The sequence below is a fragment of the Hydra vulgaris genome, chromosome 15 (assembly GCF_038396675.1).
Source record: "Hydra vulgaris chromosome 15, alternate assembly HydraT2T_AEP".
In the NCBI taxonomy this organism is placed as follows: domain Eukaryota; kingdom Metazoa; phylum Cnidaria; class Hydrozoa; order Anthoathecata; family Hydridae; genus Hydra; species Hydra vulgaris.
In genome coordinates this window covers 36576599-36600396 of record NC_088934.1, presented here as the reverse complement: position 1 = coordinate 36600396, position 23798 = coordinate 36576599, and the positions used below count along the sequence as shown (strand labels likewise).

At 26.9% G+C, this 23798-nt stretch overlaps 1 protein-coding gene across 4 annotated transcripts in view; it reads right to left on the bottom strand.

The window, feature by feature from the left end:
• Positions 1-23798, bottom strand: part of LOC101237638 (centrosomal protein of 192 kDa) — a 113378-nt gene that overhangs the window by 69074 nt on the left and 20506 nt on the right. For 2 of the 4 annotated variants that reach the window (XM_065819999.1, XM_065819998.1), the window contains exons 3-8: positions 21167-21235; positions 20870-21030; positions 13721-13784; positions 8767-8878; positions 8217-8278; positions 1414-1614 (exon numbers count right to left, since the gene is read on the bottom strand). In XM_065819999.1, the coding sequence (XP_065676071.1) occupies positions 1414-1614; positions 8217-8278; positions 8767-8878; positions 13721-13784; positions 20870-21030; positions 21167-21235 (669 nt within the window). The remainder of the gene's footprint in view (positions 1-1413; positions 1615-8216; positions 8279-8766; positions 8879-13720; positions 13785-20869; positions 21031-21166; positions 21236-23798) is intronic. The other 2 variants (XM_065820001.1, XM_065820000.1) reach the window with 1 other exon arrangement.

Genomic DNA, 23798 nt, shown 5'->3' with positions numbered 1-23798 from the left:
TGGATAAAAATATAACAGTTTTCCTCCACTATGAATATACTTGCTTTAAGTGTTACTCCACAATCCACCTAACTTATTGTGATCCATTTTATTTACACAATTATTTAACCATAAATTTTTTAAACTTTATTCTAATTATAAGTTAAAAGAATTTTTAGCAAAATAATCACTGAAACATACAAATACGCTTAATGTTTAAAGCTTTTCATTCATGTTTTTAGATGAACCAACTTGCAGCTGGATTTATGAAGATAAAGATAATAAACTTACTATAAACAAATTTTGAAAAGAAAATTGTAATTCTTCACTGACCTCTATGAACATAAATTCTCTTAAAATATGACCTTTATGAATATAATTTCTCTTAAAATATGACCTCTATCAAAATACTTTCTTTTAAAATACATGTTGTGACTAGTCACTCAAGACTTGCTCTCAGTATTAAAAATTATTACAAGTTCAACAAACAGTAAATTGCCCTGCAATGTTATTGGGGGTCTGTGAAAAGACTAACTTTAATTGCTAAATTTCATAGAACAATAACCATATACTGATGACACCAGCAATGGTTGATTTTATAAAGAAATCATTAAAATAAGTTTTTATTCCATATCTAAAAAGCCAAACATGATAATTAAGAATGATATTTAGCAAAGATACCTAACTGCAAAAACTCAAAAGCTTCACTTGCAGCTATCACAATTTCACTTTTAAAAACACACAAAAAAACTAAAGGCGCTACTTAAAAATTAAAGTTTCATTCATCTCTTTTTATTTTCCAATGATAAGACTATTAGAGAATTTAAACAAATACAAGCTTCAGAGTGTTTGATATATGATAACAATCTGTGGATTGGACTACTTGAGGAGATTGACATTGAAAACAAAGACTTAAAAATGAGATTAAACTTCATTTAGTTTCAAGAGATGATGTGTGTTGGGTTATCAACAAACTTATTGTTAATGATCATTATTCCAACAACTGTCACATTACATTTCTTGTCACAGGAAAATACAAAATCAGTGAGGTTAAGGTAAAGTTTTAATTTTTATTTTCATTCTATTTTCTGTTTTATTTTCCGATTTTTTTTAATTTTATATATATATACATATTATATACATATATACACATATATATTTACTTGTGTACTTTTCACTGCGAAATTATTTTTCTATGAACATATTTTATATATATAACTATAATATAAACGATAAAAGTAATAATGGTACCTTAAAAAAAACAATTCAATATAACTGACTTATTATAAAGTTTGCCAATATAATTGTATTAATACTAACTACAATAAAAACAACAATTGCAGTTTTAAAAAAATAACTAAGTAAAATCAAGTTATGAAATCTTATCAATTTGGTTTAAAAAACAGAAAATGCAATAGTAAATATAATAGTAACCAGGAATAGTCATTAACTGAAGATTTCCTAACTCTGGTAAATTAGATCTTTCAATTTGATGAGCCAAAATGCCTGTGCCCAAACCAGACCGAGCAAAGTTTGATGCACTGCTAGTTACACTGTCGCTATCGCTACCACTGCTACTGCCATCCAAATTGGGCCTTTGGACACTTTCAATGCATTCTCTGTTATAGATATTGTCTAAAAACAGAAAAACAAAATACTGCAAAAAAAAGATTTTTCTATCAAACTTAAAGAGAGCAAGGATTAACAAAAATATAATGTGTCAAAAGTACATATAAAAACTTTTACCACAGGATTATTACACAAGATTAGAACTAAAGATACGGCATCTAAAGTAAATCCCTACTTAAATCACAACAAATTACCCACATCTATTTAAGTACACTGAAGTTTTAAAAATTTTTTTAATTGAAAACAAAATAGAAAGTACTATTTTTATATAACTCTATAAAATACATTTAAATCTAAAGAATCACAAGTTTTGTGCTTAGTAACTAAATTCATTTTTGTAAAAACTATATTGGTTTTTATAAGGCTAGTACAACATACATCACTAGTTTTTATGAACCTCTAGGGTTTGCTAATAAGACTAAAAGCCACACAAAACGAATGTATCATATGTATTGAATTTGAAGCATGCATAGCACTTAGAGCACCAAAAAACCTGCCAGATTTTATGTTGTGTCACAAGCTTTTTTTTATTAAAGAGTATTTGTTTTAATAGAAAAGAGAAACAGAAATAAAAAAGAAACAATAGAAAAGAGCCTTTTAAAATCTGAACAAAGTACTAAAACTTACAAATGGGGCAAAATGATATAAATTAGGGGAGGGGTTTAAGCTAATTTAATCATATATATATATATATATATATATATATATATATATATATATATATATATATATATATATATATATATATATATATATATATATATATATATATATATATATATATATATATATATATATATATATATATATATATATATATATATATATATATATATAAGCAATGCATCAAGACCATGTAACATAATCTTTTAATTATTATAACTAAAAAAGTGATGTAAAGTAAACCAACAATAATATGTTAATAACTACGTATAAAGATCTTAATCTTCTTTGGGGCGGCATCACAATAAAAATACTCACTCCTGACTTCCAAAACAAGTTAACAAAAATTAACTTACAGTTAAGTTAAATAAAAGAGATCCAGTTGTAAAAAAGTGATACCATTATAATAAGTGTAATCATTATATATTATTACTGAACTTAATAGTAGCATTAATGCTCATTTGTGCATGTTTGCACCAAACCCGTAGCAGTCATTAAATCCAAGATAATAGCGAGAAAGAGTCTCTCAACACTTTTTTGTAAGAAAATTTGAACAAAAGTCTATGCAAATATTTAACTCATGTAAACATTAAGATATGAAAAACGTAAAGTTTCTTAAAGGTTTACACTTTTGTTCTACAAGTTTTCTACAAATAAGCTTAGTTTGCTTAAAGAAAAGGGGTAAGGAATATGTATATATATTTAGAATAAAATAAACTATAAAATTAACTATAAAATTGTTTTGTATTGCATTTCAAATAACAAAAATTTAAAAAAAAAACAATCTGATAATTTTAACTTAGCACGCAGCAACCTTAACTTTTCAAAACCAGTAAGGGGGTTTTAAAAAGTTTTTATTAGGAATTAAAAACTCTAATTTTATATTTAAAACAAATCATTTTATTAAACTTATTTTATTTAAAAATAAAAAAATGTTAAAATTACCCAATATATTAGTAATAAGAAAATTTAGAGTTATACAACTACTTTACCCCCCTCCCCCCTAAAGTTAATTTTTTAATGTTTTTAGTTAATGAAACATGTTCTGTTTTGTAGGTGATGTATTGAAATTGTCTCAACAAGCTACTAATTTTATAGAAGCTGAAGATGACCTTATTTTAGATATAAGTAAGTTGTTTTTTTATTTTTTTAATTGTTTTTGTTTATTTTAGATATTCAATCATGTTTTATATGAATCTAACTATTTAGTACAGTGTTATTTTCTGGTGGCATAGGCGTGTTTTTAAACTTTACCTTTATTATCTCTTGATGGTTGAGTTATTTTTCATGTTTAACTGCAAAAATTACGTATTAGAAGCATTTGAAATTTAGTTGTTATTCTATTTCTTTAGTTCTACTTTGATGGTCTACCAATATGATCTATGATTTAGTTCTACTTTGATGGTCTACCAATATGATCTATGATTTAGTTCTACTTTGATGGTCTACCAATATGATCTATGATTTAGTTCTACTTTGATGGTCTACCAATGATCTACCAATTGTTAACTGATGATGCAGATGTAGTTAAATTTTTTTTGTAAACAAAAATTTTCTTTATATATTTTGTTTTGTTTTTATGTATAAATAAATTGATTTCCAGTTAATATATTTGGCGTACTTTTTTCTTTTAATTCGATTATTTCTTTTAGATTAATCAGATGGGGTGTTTGTTCAATAATATAGACTTGAGTTTAAAACTATTGAAAACTGTTATGTTTTATTAATTTGTTAATAAATATGTAAACAAAAATAACTTTATTTTAAAAAGCTATTAGGCATTTTTTTGAAACCACAATCCGTAATAATTTTGTAATTTATCTATGTGAACGAAAGTCCATGCAAATACCTAACATAGGGTGTCTGCCAGATCAGGGAATTCAGAAATCTGCAAAAAAAATCAGGGAATAATCAGAGAAATCAGGTTAAATTTTTGAAAAATCAGGAAGAAATCGGGGAAAATGGCCTATTCATCATCATCAGACCTACATAATTTAAGTAAGTTTTATATTGTACGTATAATATAAAATTTTATTCAGCAAATAGTTTTATAAACTTATCTTAATACTTCAAACGCGGGTTGTATAATTGTATAATCGTGGGTTGTATAATTGTATAATCGGGTTGTATAATTGTTTACATTTTTGCTATTAAAGAGTTTTTTTCCAAAAGAATCCAAGTCTGGTTTTTCTGAAGTTGAGTTTTAGTAACTTTAAATTAAATCAGGGAAAACAGGTAGTGGATCATTTTAATAATTTACATAACTTGATGTAAACTTTAAGTTATATAAATTATTAAAAATCATATCAAATTTTACAGATTTACTTTTACTTGAAAACTTCAATGTGGCAATATCTCCTTAATTTTGATTTATAGCATTTATATGCCGTTTTATAAAGTTTAATAAATAAATAAGTCTTTTATTTATTAAACAGTGTAAAAAGATGATATTAAAGCATGCTAAAGTGGTTAAAGTGCTTCATGTGGGTTCAAATCCTTTTGTTTACATACTTAATTTTATTTTTAATCTTTTCCAATTTTCTAGAATACAAAGTGAAACATTTTTAAAGATTTATAGATATTATATGCATAATATACATAGATATATATTATAATAAACTAAAGGAAAATAATTTTTCAAAAAGCTTTTTAAAATTTCTAAAAACATTAAAAAGCTTTTAAAAATTTCTAAAAACATGATAATACCGTTAAAAATTTGTTGCGCATATGTCATGATAGAGATACTTAAGTTATTAATGTGCTTACTAATTAGTTAAGTGTGCGCATTTAAGAGACAACTTTCTTTTCTTATAGAAAAAAGATTTTACATGCAAACTTTAATTTTCTTTAAAATTAATGAGTCCTAATAAGCTGCAGATCTGAAAAATATAATTAATAAAAACTTTTTAAAGAGAAAAATAAAAAAATAGGTTTTTTTTTATGTTTTTAAACAAAAAATAAAAAAAACCCTATCAACATTTTTTTATGTTTTGTTTTTTATAGAAATTTACAGAAGTTTAAAGTATTGAACTATTGTTATAACATTTAACTCAAAACAGCTTTTTGTTTTTTTTAAATTATTGAAATAAAGCGGAATTATTAAAATGGTCGGTGTGAAAGACTTACCATGACTAGTATTAAATCCACATATTTTAGTCATCTCATGTTTTTGAAACCTTTTATACCGATGGTAATTAATTAAAACATTTCATGCAGGTATTCTAAATATTATTTAGACTGGTGCTAATATTCAATCCTATGATAAATAGCAACGTATACCGAAACGTTTAAAGTTTTTTAAAGTTTATTATAATTTTTTTTTTTATAGCTTTAAAAAGTAAACAATAAGCATAGTTTTTCTATATGTATATAGTTATTTTTCAATCTCTTACTAAAAAATATTGAATTAAGGATTAAGTATAAAAAAAGGTTGGTGCAAAATAGATTCCCAAGATCTGTATTTTACCGGTCATGACAGCTAGTATCATAAATAAATAAGAAAATGGTATCATGGAAACCTGTTTAAACCAAGTGTGGAACTATAGGCAATAAATAAAAGCTGGATCACAGGGATTAGAAACTTTTTTAAATTTTAGGGTTTCAAAAATTAAGGTTATGGAACTCTATATAAAATAAGGATTTTGCAAACCACATCATATAAAAAGAATTTCTAAAAACAGACTTTTTCTTAATACTATTTATACAATTTTTAATTTGTGTGAATGCAAATTAATTTTCAGTTATTGGTTTGTATAAGTTTTTGCTAATAGTAATTAGCAAAAACTTATAAAAACCAATATTTCAAGAAAAATCTTGTGCTTTAGAATTAAAGCAAAATTTGGTAAAATAATCAAATTATAACTCTTTAAAGAAAATATTAAGGAAAAACCAAATAAAACAAATTAGTTAACTAAAAATTATAAAAATAATTATATTTTTAATTTCTATTTTCTATAATATGTTTTAATCGCTATTTTCAAGAGTAAATGCAGTAGTGGTGTAGTGGTAGAGTGCTTGCTTCATATGCAAGATGTTCTGAGTTTGATCCCCACTAAGTCCCTGGTAGCACTGCGCTTAACTTATTTCTCTGAGCAGCGGCCTTGTTCTTCAAAGCTTGTGTTTTGGATTTATAGAGTTGAAAGAGGATTATAACCACAATTTAGTAGCCTCCTTGTCTGTAGTGGCCTTCTTGGCCTTGGGGAGGTAAATTAACATTGAAAAAAATATATGTATAAAAATTGAATTTATAACCGTCCTATCTCAACCTCTATTTAACTCTTTTTCACACAAATAAATTTTTTTTTAATTTTTTAAACAATTTTTTTGTTAAACAATAATTAAGTTCCAGGCTTTTATAAAACTTGTGCTTACCAAAAACCAGTTTTTTGGGTTTTTTACTCCACAAAATTACTTATTATAATCGATGTTTTTTTAATTTTTGATTGGTGGAAATTTGACACTTGTCTCTTTTTAAAGTTTGTGGATACTTAAATTTTTTTTTTTTTTTTTGTATATGAAAATTTATTACTTGATTTGAAAACTTATTATTTGTGTAGAGACTACACAATGTAGAACGTATGTATGTATGTATGTATGTATGTATGTATGTATGTATGTTTGTATGTATGTATGTATGTATGTATGTATGTATGTATGTATGCAAAACGTGAACAACAACAACAAACAATAACAACAACAACAACAACAACAAGCTATATATTTTCCTTAAATCATTTTTACAATAGTATCATGTTGGGTCTAAATTGTAGAAAAATTAAATACAAATTTCTAAAATATAATCTTCATTTTATACCAAATATTAAAAAAAAAAAAAAATTATATTAAAAAAAATTTATCTTGTAAAAATAAACTCTTTTATTTTCAGAAGAAAGATGTAATTAAAATGCAGTAAAATCTAAAATAATATTTTTTTTACAAAATATTGATTATTTTTGAAATTATTATTTAATTTTACTTTATTTTAGACCCAACATATAAATACTTTTAAAATTTACTTGTGTATTATTAGGGGTCTGTGAAATGTTTATATATCTTGAGCTACCCCTAAAAATATCGTTAAAAATTTTTAAAACCTAGTGTTTTTATAAATAGAACACATTAAAGAGGGAAAAGATTTTTTAAAAAAAGTTGTTTTTATTGGCACACTATTATTTATACAACAGAACAGAGCAGAACTAATAAATAACAGAACAGAACAGAACTAATAAATCATTAAAAAAACACTTCTAACATGAGCTTTTACTTTATAGCTTTTATTTATACATTTATATATTTATACTTTATAGCTTTTATTTATACAACAGAACAGAGCAGAACTAATAAATAACAGAACAGAACAGAACTAATAAATCATTAAAAAAACACTTCTAACATGAGCTTTTACTTTCAGTTTCTCCTTAAGTAGGATCATCAAGAATACCCAGCTGAAGGATCATCAGGATATTCCTGATTTTTTGGGATGGTCAGCTGAAGGTGAAAGACAGTAAGACAGTAGCTTAAGTTAGATAAGTATTTTTTGCTCATAATAATAATGAAAACTGATTTCTGAAAATTGCTTCTGCGTCATATGCTAAAGCATCTTATTGCTTCAAACATTTCAATAAAAAAAGCTATGAGTTGGAAGATGAACCCAGGACATCTAGACATCCTCTGGACTTGGACCCAGCCCAATAAAAAGAGCTAACTCAGAGCAACCTTCAGCAAACTGCAATTGCAATTTCTTACAACTGGATGCTCTTCACAATACATGCAAAATTAAGATTGGATTACCATCTAACTCTTCTAACAATTAAATTAAAAGTTTAAATTAAAACTTTTTCTTGCTTACATAATTTATTAAAAATTATCTAAATTTCTTCTACAATAAATTAATTTCATAGACTAAGCTTATAAATTATGAAAAAAATTAATACTTGAAATTATACCTGAACTTTCTGTTCGTCTAAAAACAACTGCAAGACTTTTCTCGAGCTCCTCAATTTCTGCTCTAAATAAAAAAATTGTAGAAAAATAAAAAATTGTAAAACTTGTAAATTGCTAAACTTGATGTCGCTAAAATTACTTCAAATAAAAAAAGACTTTAATTACCCTTTCCAACGCAAAGAACTCTCCTTCTTTGTTATTATTTGTTACAAGGAACTCTCCTGCTTTGAGCATAGAAAGTTATACAAATTTGTTACATGAAACCCTCCTGCTTTGAGCATAGAAAGTTATACAAATTTGTTACAAGGAACTCTCCTGCTTTGAGCATAGAAAGTTATAAAGATTAGTTACAAGGAACTCTTCAGCTTTGAGCATAGAAAGTTATAAAAATTTGTTACAAAGAACTCTCCTACTTTGAGCATAGAAAGTTATACAAATTTCTTACATGTAACTCACCTGCTTTGAGCATAGAAAATTATAAAAATTTGTTACAAGGAACTCTTCAGCTTTGAGCATAGAAAGTTATAAAAACTTATTAGATAAATTATTCACCGACTATAATCAGGATTTTCATCATTATCTTCCAAATCTTTCAAAGTCATGTTGTCCATAAAAGAACTTTCGTTTACTTCTGTTTTTGACATCTGCAAACGAGCTCGTACTTCTAAAAAAGAGTAGAGATTTGGCTTCAAACTTTGTATAAAAAACTCCAATAAAATAAACTTTAAAAAAACTTTAGCATGCCATACAAAAATATTGAAATCGCAAAATATTATATTGCTAATTTTGGTTTTGTTCATACATACATACATTAATACATATATACATACATACAAACATACATACATACATACATACATACATACATACATACATACATACATACATACATACATACATACATATATACATACATACATACACTCTGAGCAAGTATATTCGCATTTTGTTTTAATTTAGTTTGCTACTCAGGAAGGCTATTTTTGCCACATATTACCTACGCCTGTGAACTCAATAACCCTGACACAACCATGAAAAATATGCGCACAGTGAGCACAACATCCCAAAGCATTTTCTGTTATTCAAAAATAATTTTAAAGTTAATCATCTAAATTCAACTTTAAACAAAAATCTTGTTTTAAATTTTTTTCACTCAACAAAATTTATAAAGAATTAAAATAGTTAAAAGAGGGGTGCAAGCAATTGCACAACTTTTTTAACCATAGATCAAAATATTGAAATCAAGCGATTGTCAGGCATTACATACTTGCATTAGTTTTATATGTTTTGATTAAAAGAAACTTAAATAAATTGATAGAGTTTTTAACTTAAAATTTTAATTATTTATTTCTGATGGTGTTTTTGTTCTGATATTGAAATTAACCCTATAAGATAAATATTTCTAAGCAGACGAGGCATGATTAAAATTTCTGATTAAAAATAAATCATTGGTCAGTGGCAAAAATGTTACAGCAACTGTGTTTTAACACTACCTTAAGATAGAACAGATGATTTAACACTACCTTAAGAGAGTAGATATTTTAAAGCAAATATTTTATCAAAGAAAATATATATTCTACATTATGCTTCAAAAATTCAAAAAAGGATTTAATTCAAATTTGTCTTATCGATGTTGTAAAAAGCATCTGGACAATCAAGAATATAAATCAAACTTTTTTGCTAAAATATTATAAAAATTGTAAAGAAAAATCTCTTAATTTTGCTGGGTGATTAAGTAAAAGAACTATTCCAAGATTTCTTAAATAGAAGGAATCTACCCAATATTCAGTAGGAAGTCCATACTAAATATACCACCTGCAGATTTTTGAAGTTTTTGTACATCTGAAGCAGCTATTACTAAATCTCCTTTAAAAGTATTGTGATTTTCCATGTTTACAGTATAAATCATATAAATTGCTTCAATTAATCAAAAAATAGCATAACAAAATTTTTATGAAAATTTAAACTTTAAAATTTAAAAAAGATTATTAAGTAAAAAATGAATCTTTGTAATGAATTTTATAAACTTTTAAGTCATTTATTAAATGAACAAATAATATATTCTGATTGACAAACCAAAAATGTTGAAGATGTGTATTCTCAAATATTAATAATCATCTTTAATAAAAAATCAATTTAATAATATAGTTAGAAGATAAATTTTCAACTTTTGTTTAGAATGATATTATACAGATTTTTACAGATTTTGTAAAAATATGTATTTTTACAAAATCTTAAACTATTTTTCCTTAAAAAACATGTATATGGCAAAAAAAAATCTTTTACTCTAGTTGTATTCACTTAAAACAAACAGATGATTTTTTTGTTAAGTACAGTAAAAAAGTACATGTATTTTATAAAAACTTTGGATTTGTACCAAGGGTAAGCAAAAAAATGCTCTACAAAAATATGTTTTAGGCACTTAAACTAAGTTGTACTCTACTTTGTTTTCTGTTAACTCTAAGTTTATTTAGTAGTTTTTTAAACAAATTCATTCAATTGGGAATGAATTTGTTTAAAAAAAAAAAATCCAGTTAAGTAATGGTAAAAGTAAGAATGTTGAATGATATGATGTTGAATAATAAAAGGTGCAAGATTAAATAATGGATCAGTCAATGTTGTTGGGCCTATGCAAACAAAAAGTTAAAAAAACTGCTGAAATGACAAGTAACGGAATACTAGGCATCAGGGTATACCATGTAAATGCATTTTTTATTCAGTCACTAATTTTTACTTTTTCACTTTTTACTATATATTTATACAGGGCACAATTTAACGGTCAGACATTCCCGCCCCTCAGACCATTCTTGTGACCTGCTAGAGGAGGGCAACAAACCATTGTTGATATTTTCAGTAAAAATGAACAATGGTTGGTTGCCCCCATAAATCAGATCTCAAAAAAAGTCTGGGGCAGCAATATCCAACCGTTAAACTGAGCCCTGTTCATAAAGACTGAGATAAATGAACTTTTTTTTTGGTTAAAATCATGCCTACCTAATCTTTTTTCCAGCAACTTTTTCTCTAAATGTTTTTATCTGTATTGTAGATGTCACTTTCTACTATGTATTCATGAAAACTGAGATGAATGGTGAAGCCAGGGAAGTGAAGCCAGGGAAGGAAATGAACATGACTCACTGATGTGATGTCTTTTAAAGTTCCACACAGAAAAAACCTTGATATTTGAAAACTCAAAAAACCTTTTGATTAGAAAAAAGTGGTCTAGTAGTGAACCATACTGAACCAGTGGTCTAGCAGTGGTCTAGGTTTCAACAAAAGCATTAAATAATGCTTTTGCTGAAATCAAAAAAATATTGCCAGAATTGAATGTTAAGTTGAAATCGAAAAAAAAATTTTTATTAAAGTGATAGAAAATATAAATAAAGTAGAAAACTATAAATAAAATGTTTGTTTTCATACAAATTGATTTTACGTTAAGCCAATTTTTTATTACTTAATTTTTTTAGCTTATATGTATTTATTGTATTATATGTATCTATTGTATTATATGTATCTATTGTATTATATGTATCTATTGTATTATATGTATCTATTGTATTATTTGTGGTTTCTTTTTATTTTAACATTTTAATGTAATATTGTCCTAAAACCTTTTACAATTAAACCTTAAATAAAACTTTAAATGTTGTTTCCCATATCTAATTATTAAAATATATCAAAAATATTAAAAAAGTAATAAATTTTATTTAAGAATCAAATTCCCAAAAATGCATCGGAATCTAAGCAAGTAGGTATTTAAAAATAATTTTGACTCATATATGATATATTCTATTAGATATATGTTGCATGCAAGAGACTTGCTGAAAAAGTGGCAATGATAAAATTAATGCAAATAATGATTCTTGGTACAAATTCTTCTGAGTTGCAGTGTAAAGGAGAGTCAGCTGTTTTTAATTTTTATATTTTATATACACAAACTATATACATTATCTAGAAATACGTTGAGATAAAACAAATGAATGAGATTGTTATGGTATTAGGATTTGCTATTGAATGGTCACTGCCTAATATAGTTTTTGTATTTGAGCAGTAAGGGCAAGAGAAAAAAAGAAAGAACTCCACATTGTTCTTATTAGTGTTTTAAACAAAACATTGGAGAAAATGAGAGGCATTTTATGAAAAGATATGAATGGTCATGTTGGTGCAGATATAAATGGCTTTGAGAGAGTACATGATAGAGAGTATATGATAAAGAGTACATGATAAATGATACATGATAGAGAGTACATAATAGAGAGTACATGATAGAGAGTGAGGAGAGATGGAGAAGCCTAAAATTATTTAGGGAGAAAAGTGGCTAGAATACTTAAATTAGATTAACAGTCTGTAAAACATGGGTTACAAAAAATGATTGTTTGAAGAAAAAGTGGATTAAAGTCTTAATTAGAAAGATAGAAAATGGGTAACATAAGAGTAATATAAGATGAAGCTTGTATTACACAGTACAAACTAGTTATGTGTGTGCTTTACATAGAACAAACTAGTTATTAATGATATGACATTCCTAAAAAATCTGAAGAAAAATAGATCTTGGTAGATGTAGAATTCAGAAATTGAAAAATAATTAAGTTCATAATTATTTTGAGAAGGAAACTCAAATAAGAACAGAAATAGTAAGAAATATATGAGGAAAGTAGAAGTAAAAATATGAAAACTTAGCAAGAGTGCAGATAACACCAAAAACTTAGTGAGAGTGCAGATAACACCAAAAAATTTTCTTTTAGGAAAGAAGATACTTAAGATTTTGTATATGGAAGAAATGACACTATGAGAAACGCCCAACCTGTGCTAATGTGGAAACGCCCAACCTGTGTGGAAACAATGACACTAAAAATGTGTAAAAAAATTTTTTTTTTTACCAAGATAAAAAAGCTACAAAAACCTTTACAAAATAAATTTGTGCATAAAAAATACAGGAAAAACTTATTCAAGTAGTTAAAAATTGTTGTTTTTATTCCTTAGCACATTTTTGCCTGGAACATTTTTATTTCTACATCTATGAAAATAAATACTTCATACAAAAAGTTAATATTTGGGGGATTTTCCATGAGGTCAGGGATTTTAAATCAAAATAATTTTATGTACTACTGTAAAATGCAGTATACATTATATTAGACAAATACATATTGTCGGTATACAAGGGAAATGCACTGTCCCAATGTCACTGTTATAAATGTCCATTTTTATATTACACAAAAACTTATTATTTTAGCTATTACGCAAAAACTGTTCATTATCTCAAAATGATGTTTTTAGACTTTTCCTTTGTGTGGTATATTATTTGGTATATTATTTATCATTGGTATACAAGGGAAATGCACTTGGAAAGTGCATTTCCCTTGTATACCAACGATATATGGAGTACAAATATTATTATTTATTATCGACTGACACTCTTCCTTATTATCAATTAAAACTTTTATTTTTGATTGTGCTATTTTTAAATTTTATGAGCATTTTATAAGAATTTAGGATGAGAATATTATACCTTTTAGAAAAAGACTATCCATGTCTGTTTGATTTGCTTCAGTTAATTCAAAAAGTGAACGATACTAAAAAGAAGATAACTGTGTATAACAATCTGAAATAAAATAAATTATGAAAAGTTATTAACAATATTACTTGTCAAAGTAAATATGTAATATGATTTATATGTTTTAAGAATCGAATATTATGGGTGGTTATTAAATTTGTTTGGGTGATTTTATTATTATTTTGTCATTTTTTCCAGTTTCTTAATTTTTGACGATAAGCGGTTTTCAAAACAAATCTTCAAAATTTGAAATTCTTTTTACTTGAAATTTCCAGAAATTGCTCTTTTGAATCTAACCCTGTAGCTTTTTAAAAAAGGTTCTTTGTCGAAAGATATAAGGAATAAAACCATTAATTTTTCTATTTTAAATCTAAATTTTTGAATACTAATATACAATTGTTAACAACAGTCTTTAATTAATAATTAAAACTTTTAATACTTGTTTTAGATTTATATCATAGTATTATTACTATATTACATATCTTTAATAATCAATATATAATTCTTTTAATGTTTATAACTTAATATAGTTTTGACAAATGTAGTTTTGACAAATCTAGTTTAGACAAATCTGTCACAACAATCTAAATATAAAGATAATTTTAGTTTTTTCCATTAAAAAATTAAGTTTTTTTTAATAGTATGCAGCAAACTGAGTGTTTTTTTTTATTTATTTTTATTTATTATTTATTAAAATTCACAAAAGCAGTCTATCTACAACTTTTTACAAGCTGCAAATAGAATTACTTATTTTTTTAGTTAATAAAGTACTCCAAAATCAATTAGATTATTGCAGAGCACCATGAAGAAAGGAAATTCACACCTCTTTTTTTTACCAATATTGTTTATTGGGGTAGAGCCAGCATCAAACCTTAAACCTCTTAGTAAACCAGAACTCTAACCACTGACCACTCAACCACTGTGCCACAACTGCTAATCTTTTATCATTTCATTTAAATAGTTTTTTTTTTTCAATTACTATTTTGCTTTTGTCTTTTATTTAATTTTTATTTAACTTTTCTCTTACCTTTATATTGTTTTAAAAAAACTTTCTGTTAAAAGGTATAAAAAAATTGTTAGCTTTTTTTGCAGCTTTTGTTATTTTATTGAATAATTCAACTTTAAATTTTGTATTCTGCTTTTTATTGCAAAAATGGTTTCTTGAATTGAATACAATAAAGATTTGTTTCTTTGTGTTTTCAATGCAGTTAGTTATGCAGTTTTTAAAATAAAGTTTGCTTTTGCAGTATTTGAGTGGTAAGTTGCATTTTAGTTTAGTTTTAATTTGTTGTATAATATCGCATGTATTTTTGTTATATATTGTATATGCTTATATATTCTTCTTTTTTTTTTTCTTCTTCTCTGTTTAGTTGACAACAATGATGATGATATTGATAAAAATTATGAAGACAAGTTATATTTGATTATATAAAGATTTTATATATTATTTTTCTTTTAAATCTTTTATTGAAATAAGTATTGAGTTTACAAAAACTAATAGTACAATATTTTTATAGGATGTATTGAGAAGTATTTTTATAGGATGTGTTGAGAAGTATTTTTATAGGATGTGTTGAGAAGTATTTTTATAGGATGTATTGAGAAGTATTTTTATAGGATGTATTGAGAAGTATTTTTATAGGATGTATTGAGAAGTACTTTTATAGGATGTATTGAGAAGTATTTTTATAGGATGTATTGAGAAGTATTTTTATAGGATGTATTGAGAAGTACTTTTATAGGATGTATTTAGAAGTATTTTTATAAGATGTATTGAGAAGTATTTTTATAGGATGTGTTGAGAAGTATTTTCAGGTAACATAGAGTAGAATTAGCATTGGATTTATAAGCATCATTATGTAGGTGGTTGATAAATTTTTGTAGATGGGTGTTTAAATACATTTTCAATTTTGCTATTCTAGTGTTAAATATGAAAGTCAAATAGTAGAATATGAGTAATTCATTGTGTCACAAAATGACTGTTAATTCGAACCTCCTTTCTCAAGAAAAACCTTTGGCAGTATGATACTACAAGTATGTAGGAGATTAGAGTTGGTTTTGAAATCTTTCATCATTGAACGTGAAAGAAAAAATGATTTGAATTTTTAATTTCATTGCTCTGAACAAATGAATTACGTTTTCTATTGAAAACATTTGAAACTTGTTTTGACATGTTCTATAAAAAGCGTATTTACAACTTAGAAAAAACAACAAAAATTCAATTTCTTCAGAAAATTAAAAAAACCAGATTCTAGTTCAACAGATCGAGTAACTTAAAAAAAAGGGTTATTCTTATTAAATATAATTTTTTTAAATTGATGTTGAAGGGTAATTTCTTACATATCATATGGTTGCTGTTTTAATCAATCAAACAGTTTAGAAAATTCTTAGGGTAGTTCGTATGATTACTGGGCCTTTTCAACCGTTGCCAATGATGGTTGAAGTCATGATTGAGTGATTCTATTGCTTGTTTTTAATAGATGCCCAGCAAGTGGTTGTGACAATCAACAAACTGTGTTACATGAAAAAAGACAGCATGCGCTTTGGGAGTGACACTCGTGTTTTTGCGAGGTAGGAATCCTTGAATTCTTCAATGAAGATGCAATAGTTGTCTTGAAGAACATTTCCAATGGAGGCATCAAAAACTGCATCAAACTTTCTGAATGTGTCAATGAATAGAAATGCTAAAAAACAAGTGTGCTTTTCTGCAAGTTGTTGAAGCGAGTCAACATTTCATAAAAGCTTTCTGCACTCATTGCCTGCAAACTGTCCTCCCTGAAAAGATTGTTATTGAAAGTTCATCATTTTTGCCAACTCTGGTGCATTTTTCCACTGCAGACACAGACACTTGAAGAGATTGTTAACAACACCAAGAAGCAAGTGAAGTTTCATGAGTGGAATGAAGTCCAACATGAGTGTTCCTTCAGGTAACTTAATAACTGACTTATGCATAACATTCTGAAAGTTCCTGGCTTTTTTGTTTGAGTACCTGCTACTTGGAAGCCTGTATAATCAATTTGAATGAAGCAAATTGTTCGAAGCTTGCCACTCTGATGAAGATTCTTTGACTCAATGTCATGCCAGGTACAGGGATGAATACTTGAGCGAGACTGCAAACCACAAATAATGTTTGCAATCTTCATGTCACATGACAACACAAAAGGCAATCTCTCAAGGCTCACTTTTCCATGATCTGCTTTACATTGTCATAATTTTCAGAGTAATTTTCTGCGATAGCCACAAGAAGTTGATGCTTCACTCTTGAGTCTTGAAGAGGGGTTTCTTAGCCGGGGGAGAAGCATTTGCTTTTAAGTCAATAACCCCTAGAAACATTTTCAGGAACCCTCCATCCTCCAACAATTTCCACCTTGATGAATTTATTTGACTGAAGACATCTGATCTGAACTAAAGTGTTTCCTGGGGCTTCAACATCTTTGCAGTTTGGATTATTCTCCAATAGATGTTTGGATGTGTCTGAAATTTCTGAGGTGATAAACAAGTTAGAAAGATGCTTTCCAAGAGACTCAGGTTGTTCCCTGAAGTTTTTTTCAACTACTTGCTGGGAAGCTACATTATTAAGTGTTTGAAAACCTAGTCTGGTTTTGAACTTGTAGAAGTTGTTGCGCAGTCAAGGTGAATGTAGCTGCTAAAAAAAGTTCTCTTTGTCTTGATGGCCCTGGAAAAAAAGTTTACATCAACATAAACACAGTGTCTCATATTTTAAGGTTTGTTACTTGTTGTAATAAAAGAGTCACTAAAACAAAAGCATATTAAGCATATATGACTAAAAGAAAATATATTTTACCTGGAGTAACTGGATGATGCTTTCCTATTACTTGACTAAGACGCACAGTGCCATGGGGTGAAAAAACCTTGTTAGCTATATCAGAAGCAGCTACTCTTTCTGCTGCTTTCATTTCTTTTACTGCAACTTCAAGCAAGTTCTGTCGAAGCATTCCTTTTGTACAATTATGTGGAATTCCTGTTCCAATCAGTAAAAAGGATGCTGAACAACGCTTCTCAACCACTGGCTGTTCTTTCGGCTGACTGGTTGTGTTTGTTGTTTCAATCTGCTGAGGGCTTCCAAACTTGGCATTTCCCACATAACAAATCGGGGAATCACATAGTGATACTCTGGTTGCAGGACGAAACTTTATGTTTTGGTTGTAAGGCAGTGAGAGAAGTTGAACATCTTCACAAATGTCTCTTTTTCTAAAGCCTACTCAACAGTTTTTGCAGATACTAATTGGGACTTTTTGATCTTTAAAGTCGATAGCTTGACCAAAAACTTCTTGACAGGGTATAATCATATCAGTCAGTTGCCTGTTAGCTTTTTTCAAACAGAGAAAACAGACAGTTTTTCTGTGGTCATCGTGAGTTTTTGCTTAATTCAGCATTTTAAATAGTTTTGCACTTGTATTTTGCTCAAAAGGCACAATGAAACTGTTTGCAGTCCTTTCTTGGATCTCTAAAATCAATAAAGGGCCTAGGAACTCTTACTTCAACAAGTTGCTTATCTTTGTTAATAACTTATGTAATAAAATTTTTATGTAAAAAATGTTTTATTTATTTGATTAATAATCTTGTCAATAGGCCAAAAAATCAAAATTTTCAAATCAATTTTTCTTTCACAGACGATGATGAAAGGTTTCAAAACCATTTCTAATGTACTCATACATACTTGTACTATCATACCCTTAAAGGTTTTTCTTAGCAAAAGAGGTTCAAATTAGAAGTTGTTTTGGGACATAGTGAATTGTTCTGGTATAGAATAAGTGGGATTGGATAGCTCAGAATGCTCAATATTTGTTTAAATGTACTGCATAATAGCATTAAGATGTTCCTCGATTGGAAGGATACCATAACTGGTTCCATCATAATAGATAAGGATCAATATCAGCTGCTTTTAGGAGACAGTTTTGAAAGAACTGCATATTAGCATTTTTGGTTGTGGAGGTGAAGACACCAAGAACACTTCCTTGTATCACTACAGATAACGGGTGATGCGTAATTTATCGGACAAAATAAAAACGTCAATAACTTATTTATAAATAAAAAAAAAACTATTATATTTTTTTTAAATAAAGTATTTATCTTTTAATTAAATAAGTTATTTTGTAAATGAAGAAACACCACCATCTGCAATTGATCTCGATTATGCTCTGACACCTTTCATAAGCAACTGTAAAAAATTTAAATCAATTTTTTGTAGTTTTAATTTAATTTGATCAATCAAAACTTACATTGTTGAAGCTTGCCAATCTCCTTCGTAAACCAAATGGGTTTACGAAGGAGATTGAATTTTTCAAATGGGTTGTGCTTGAGGCACATTTGGGGGATTGGATTCTTTATCAACATAATAGACATATTGGTCCATCCAATTTAGAGAATCTTTAAAATAATAAGAACTTGCTAAATCTGGCCAAAATAAATAGTTAAAGTCTCCATGATACCTGTGAATGAATGGAAGAAGTCGTTTTTCTAAACATTCATCAATATAGATCAATGAATAAATTGCTAGAGCCTTGGAAGTGCAAAACAATGGCTCGGATATACATGGCCAGATAAGGTTATCCATATTAACAATTTTTTTAGAAATTTCTCTTTTCCTATAAAAACAAACACTTTCTGGCCATGTTTTTTTATTGTTTGTGTAGTATCGATAATTTCCAAGCATGTTGTCCCCTGCAAAATAAAAGTATTTTCGTCATCGATGACCAGAAGCGATTTTGTGTTATAGAGTTGGTTAACTAGTTTCCTGTCTCTTTTCTTTGCCTTTAATTGTTACTTTAGAGTGTATTTTGGAGTCTTTTCACGTTTTCTATATTTAATATAGAGCTTCCAGTTTGAACATGTTCAGGTTCGAACGTTTGAACTTTTGCCATTTTTCAAGAAGTTTCAAGTTTAAACTTTTTTCTCTAAAAGTTCAAACATGTATATATATAAAAATTAGGTTCTCTATTACCATTATTTAACAGTTAAACCAAAATCATTTTTAATCTGTGTTTTTTTTTAGACAGCTTTTGTTACTCTTAATTTTTGTTGTGCAATACTTTTTTTTAAAAGTAACACTTTTAAAGTTTAAGTCACAAATAAATTATGTAAACATAATGTAAACATTATGTAAACTTAGAATGTTACTTTTATGTTTTAAAATCAAAATAGATACGTGTGTTACATATTTTTAATTGTTAAAAAAAATACCATGGTGATACCCATCAAATAGATCGTTAAAATTTCTAAATTAAAAAAAAAGACAAGTTAATAAAGCTTTGATGAACTAATAATAGTTTTTAGAATAAAATAAAAAATATGGATAAGTTTAAAAATGTAAGCACAACTAGAAGATATGAGGCATGAGGCTATTTCGAATTTCGGAAAGAATTACAGAGTTCAAAGTGTAAAACCTGTAAAATTATTCTCAAAACACCTGGCTTAACAACAACAGCTTTTACAAGGCACTTAAAAACAAAACACAAAATTGAAATTCTTAAATGCAATAACTCTGCGTCCGAGGCAGCAGCAAACATTCCTGCTGCCAAAATACCACAAATTGAAAGTTTTTTTAAGGATAACCATAAAACTCTACCTGAAATTTGGAGTTGCCAAATTTCAGGTAGATGATGGAATCTCCTTTGAACTATTGATGGAATTACCTTTCACACCATTGCTAAAAGTAAAGCAATCAGCATTTTGTGCCCAGGGATACCAATTCCCATTTGCCATCTTGACATTAAATACTTCAGGTTAGGTAAGAAACAAGTTATAAGTTCTTTGAAAATGAAACTTGAAGATAAACGTAAATTTAGTCTTACATTATATGAGTATACTGCAGTAAAAAACAAAAGATATATAAACTTAAATCTACATCATAATGAAGGATTTCAATTGCTCGGAATGTTAAGAATCCAAGGTACAATGCCAGCAACAAAAGCCATTAAATTGATCAGTGATAATTTATAACTTTTTGAAAAATAAATTTAAACTTATTGACTTATTACATAATATAAATTTATTAATATAAACAAAATTATTTTATAATAAAACAGTAATACATTATAATTATATTAGAATAATAATAAAAATTTGTGCATAAACATTTACTTGTTTTTCAATAGCATTTGAGGATTTTTCAATAGCTTCACTTAATAAAACCTTATCATTTTCTTTCCTGTCAGATGTGAATCTGGCTTCATCTAAAAACTTTTGTAGTTTTTTCCCTTTATCTTCTGATTGAGAGCTCAGAAAACTATCTTGTATACCTGCTAAAAAAAATTTTAAGATCTTTAAGTGGTAATATTAAATATAACTATTTTTAAAGTGTTTTTATGTTATTACTTTATGTTAAAATGTATTTCAAAATATCAAAGATGTCTTATGATATTATATAAAATTACTAACCTTGCATAGCTTCTAGCTTACTCAAGGAAGATTCATTAAGTGTATTAAACTGTGATGCTGAGAATGATTCTAAAAAAAACTCAATATTATTATAATGTGTATGTGTGTGTATATATATATATATATATATATATATATATATATATATATATATATATATATATATATATATATATATATATATATATATATATATATATATATATATATATATACATACATATATACATCAGCCCTCAGAATTAAAAAAAATGAGGAGTTTAAACTGTTAGAGGTTGGCATCAGGTCGGCAAAAAAAATTTGACACAAAGAATTTTTATTTAGGTTTGCCAAGGACCTCATGACATGAGATGCAGAATGGGAAAATGTTATTTTTCCCATTCTGCATCTCATGGATCAAGTTTAGTAAAAAGGAGGTTGGCGATTTTTTGCCAACCTCCTTTTTACTAAACTTTATTCTATTTTTTGTATTTCTTCAGCAAGAGTGCTCAATGAATCTAATATATATTTAGCCAGGTCACTGATTCCCTAATAGTGTAACGCTGATGTAACACTTACATATTAATCATGCGGAAGTTATTTTATTTTAAAGTGCGTTAATTACTTTAAAAATATAATAATGCGTCAAACAAATGCATTTTATTTTAAAATTTTTAACTTATTGAGTTACAATATTGTGCGGTGCAGTGGTCAATCAAATCTTTTGGAGTCCTTTTTTGGTTTTTTTTTAATATTTTTTATTAAGTAACTAATTGTTGCTAATATATTAATAATAATACTAATATAATAAAAGATACAGTGGTTAAAAAATAATTAAGTGATTTGATTTATAAATAACTTAAATGCGTGTAACGCATTTTGCCTATCTTGCTTTTAAAGAAAGACGTTATTGTTATGCTCCTAATATATTTATAAAGAAATTCTTTAATGAAATTTTTTAACTTTTTTTATTTTTAACATTTGTTTTCGTCATTTCAATTTTTAATTTTAATTCTTTTTCACTTATAAACGCTTATTAGGTATGCATAATATATATATATAAGATTTATTTGCCTTCACCGGCTTCACTTCACTTGTCAAAATAAACATCATTTACAAGCGTAAATGTGCTAAAAATGGGCACCATGGGCGCTCATGAATTTTCTAGTGATATCAGAATTGTATATGTTTCTTTGACAAGATATAGTAAAAAATAATTAAAAAATCAAAAAATCAAAAAAGCATGCTTGTGAAACAATAACAGCTTTATAATTTTTTTTGCACATTAGTTTTGTACAATAAGATTCAAACATTTTTAACAAAAAAAAAAAAAAAATGTATTTTTATCTGATGATTACACATGACTAACACATGAAACCTTTAGTAGTAAACATTATGTAGCTATTTTTTACTTTATCTCGTCAAACAAATCATCAGGCTCATCTAAGTTTTTTCTTCAGAAAAAATAACATTTTCCCATTCTGCATCTCATGTCATGAGGTCCTTGGCAAACCTAAATCTTGCATTTTTATGCTTTTTTGTCAATGGTGGCTTTGTGATCATTTTTTTCCGCTGGAATCATCCTGATTTTGATAAAATTTGTGAGACACGTCTTGTGTTGACAGGTTTCCGGTTCAGTCTTTATTTGTCTTGCTGTATGGAAAAAAATTCCATACAGAACAAACAAGTCAAAATCTTACTCAAACTTCAATCAACTCTTATTAAGTGTTCAAAACAAACTTATGGAACTGTGGAAATTTTGCTTGTATATATACTGAATTTTAAAAACATTCTAGAAAATTTAGTTTTAATTGTTTCAGAAACACTTAAAATTGTCATAAAGGCATTTGTTTTCTAATTGTTCTCTAAAGTCTAATAAAGATAGCTTTAGTGGTTAATTTATAAATGCATTCCACATAAAATGTGTTGTTGCTCTAATGTCTTGTCAAAACTTGTAAAATTTTTTATAATAAACTATGTATGTATATAAAAACTATGATATGTAAAATATTCCTATAAAAGCTTAAATAATATTGCTGATGATGATCAGTTTTAGTCACATTCAAGGATTTTGAGATGATCTGAAAATTAATATATACAGAGAAACAGTTAAAAAACAATAAGTGGAAGCAAGTAAAAAAAAGTAAAAAATTTTTTAAAAAAGAAAAAACTTTGAAAAAATTTTTTGTGAACAAATAGGAGCTGCTTTATATCAAAATTAGAGGTGAAGGTAAAAAGGTAAGTACGGTTTAATTTAAACCAATATGAAACACACTGATCTACCAATTACCACCAATAAGAACACACTATTTCACCAATTTCCACCAATAAGAACACACCATTCCACCAATCTCCACTGATTTCCATTAATAAGAAATTCCAATTTCAGTTTCATGCTAGATCATAAAACCATTCTATACAAACTTAAAAACAGCTATTACATTATTAAAATACAAATAATTTATTGATTATATATATATTCAACACATGACTTCAAAGATTTTATCAGCATTTTTTTCAATATGCAAAAAAAAATCTGTTTGTTTCTTGCTGTAAAATGACAGCTTATATAATTGTATTATGTAAACTCTTGCAATTTATGAAACATTGGTACATTTGATATTCTTTCAATATATGATACATAGGTACATTA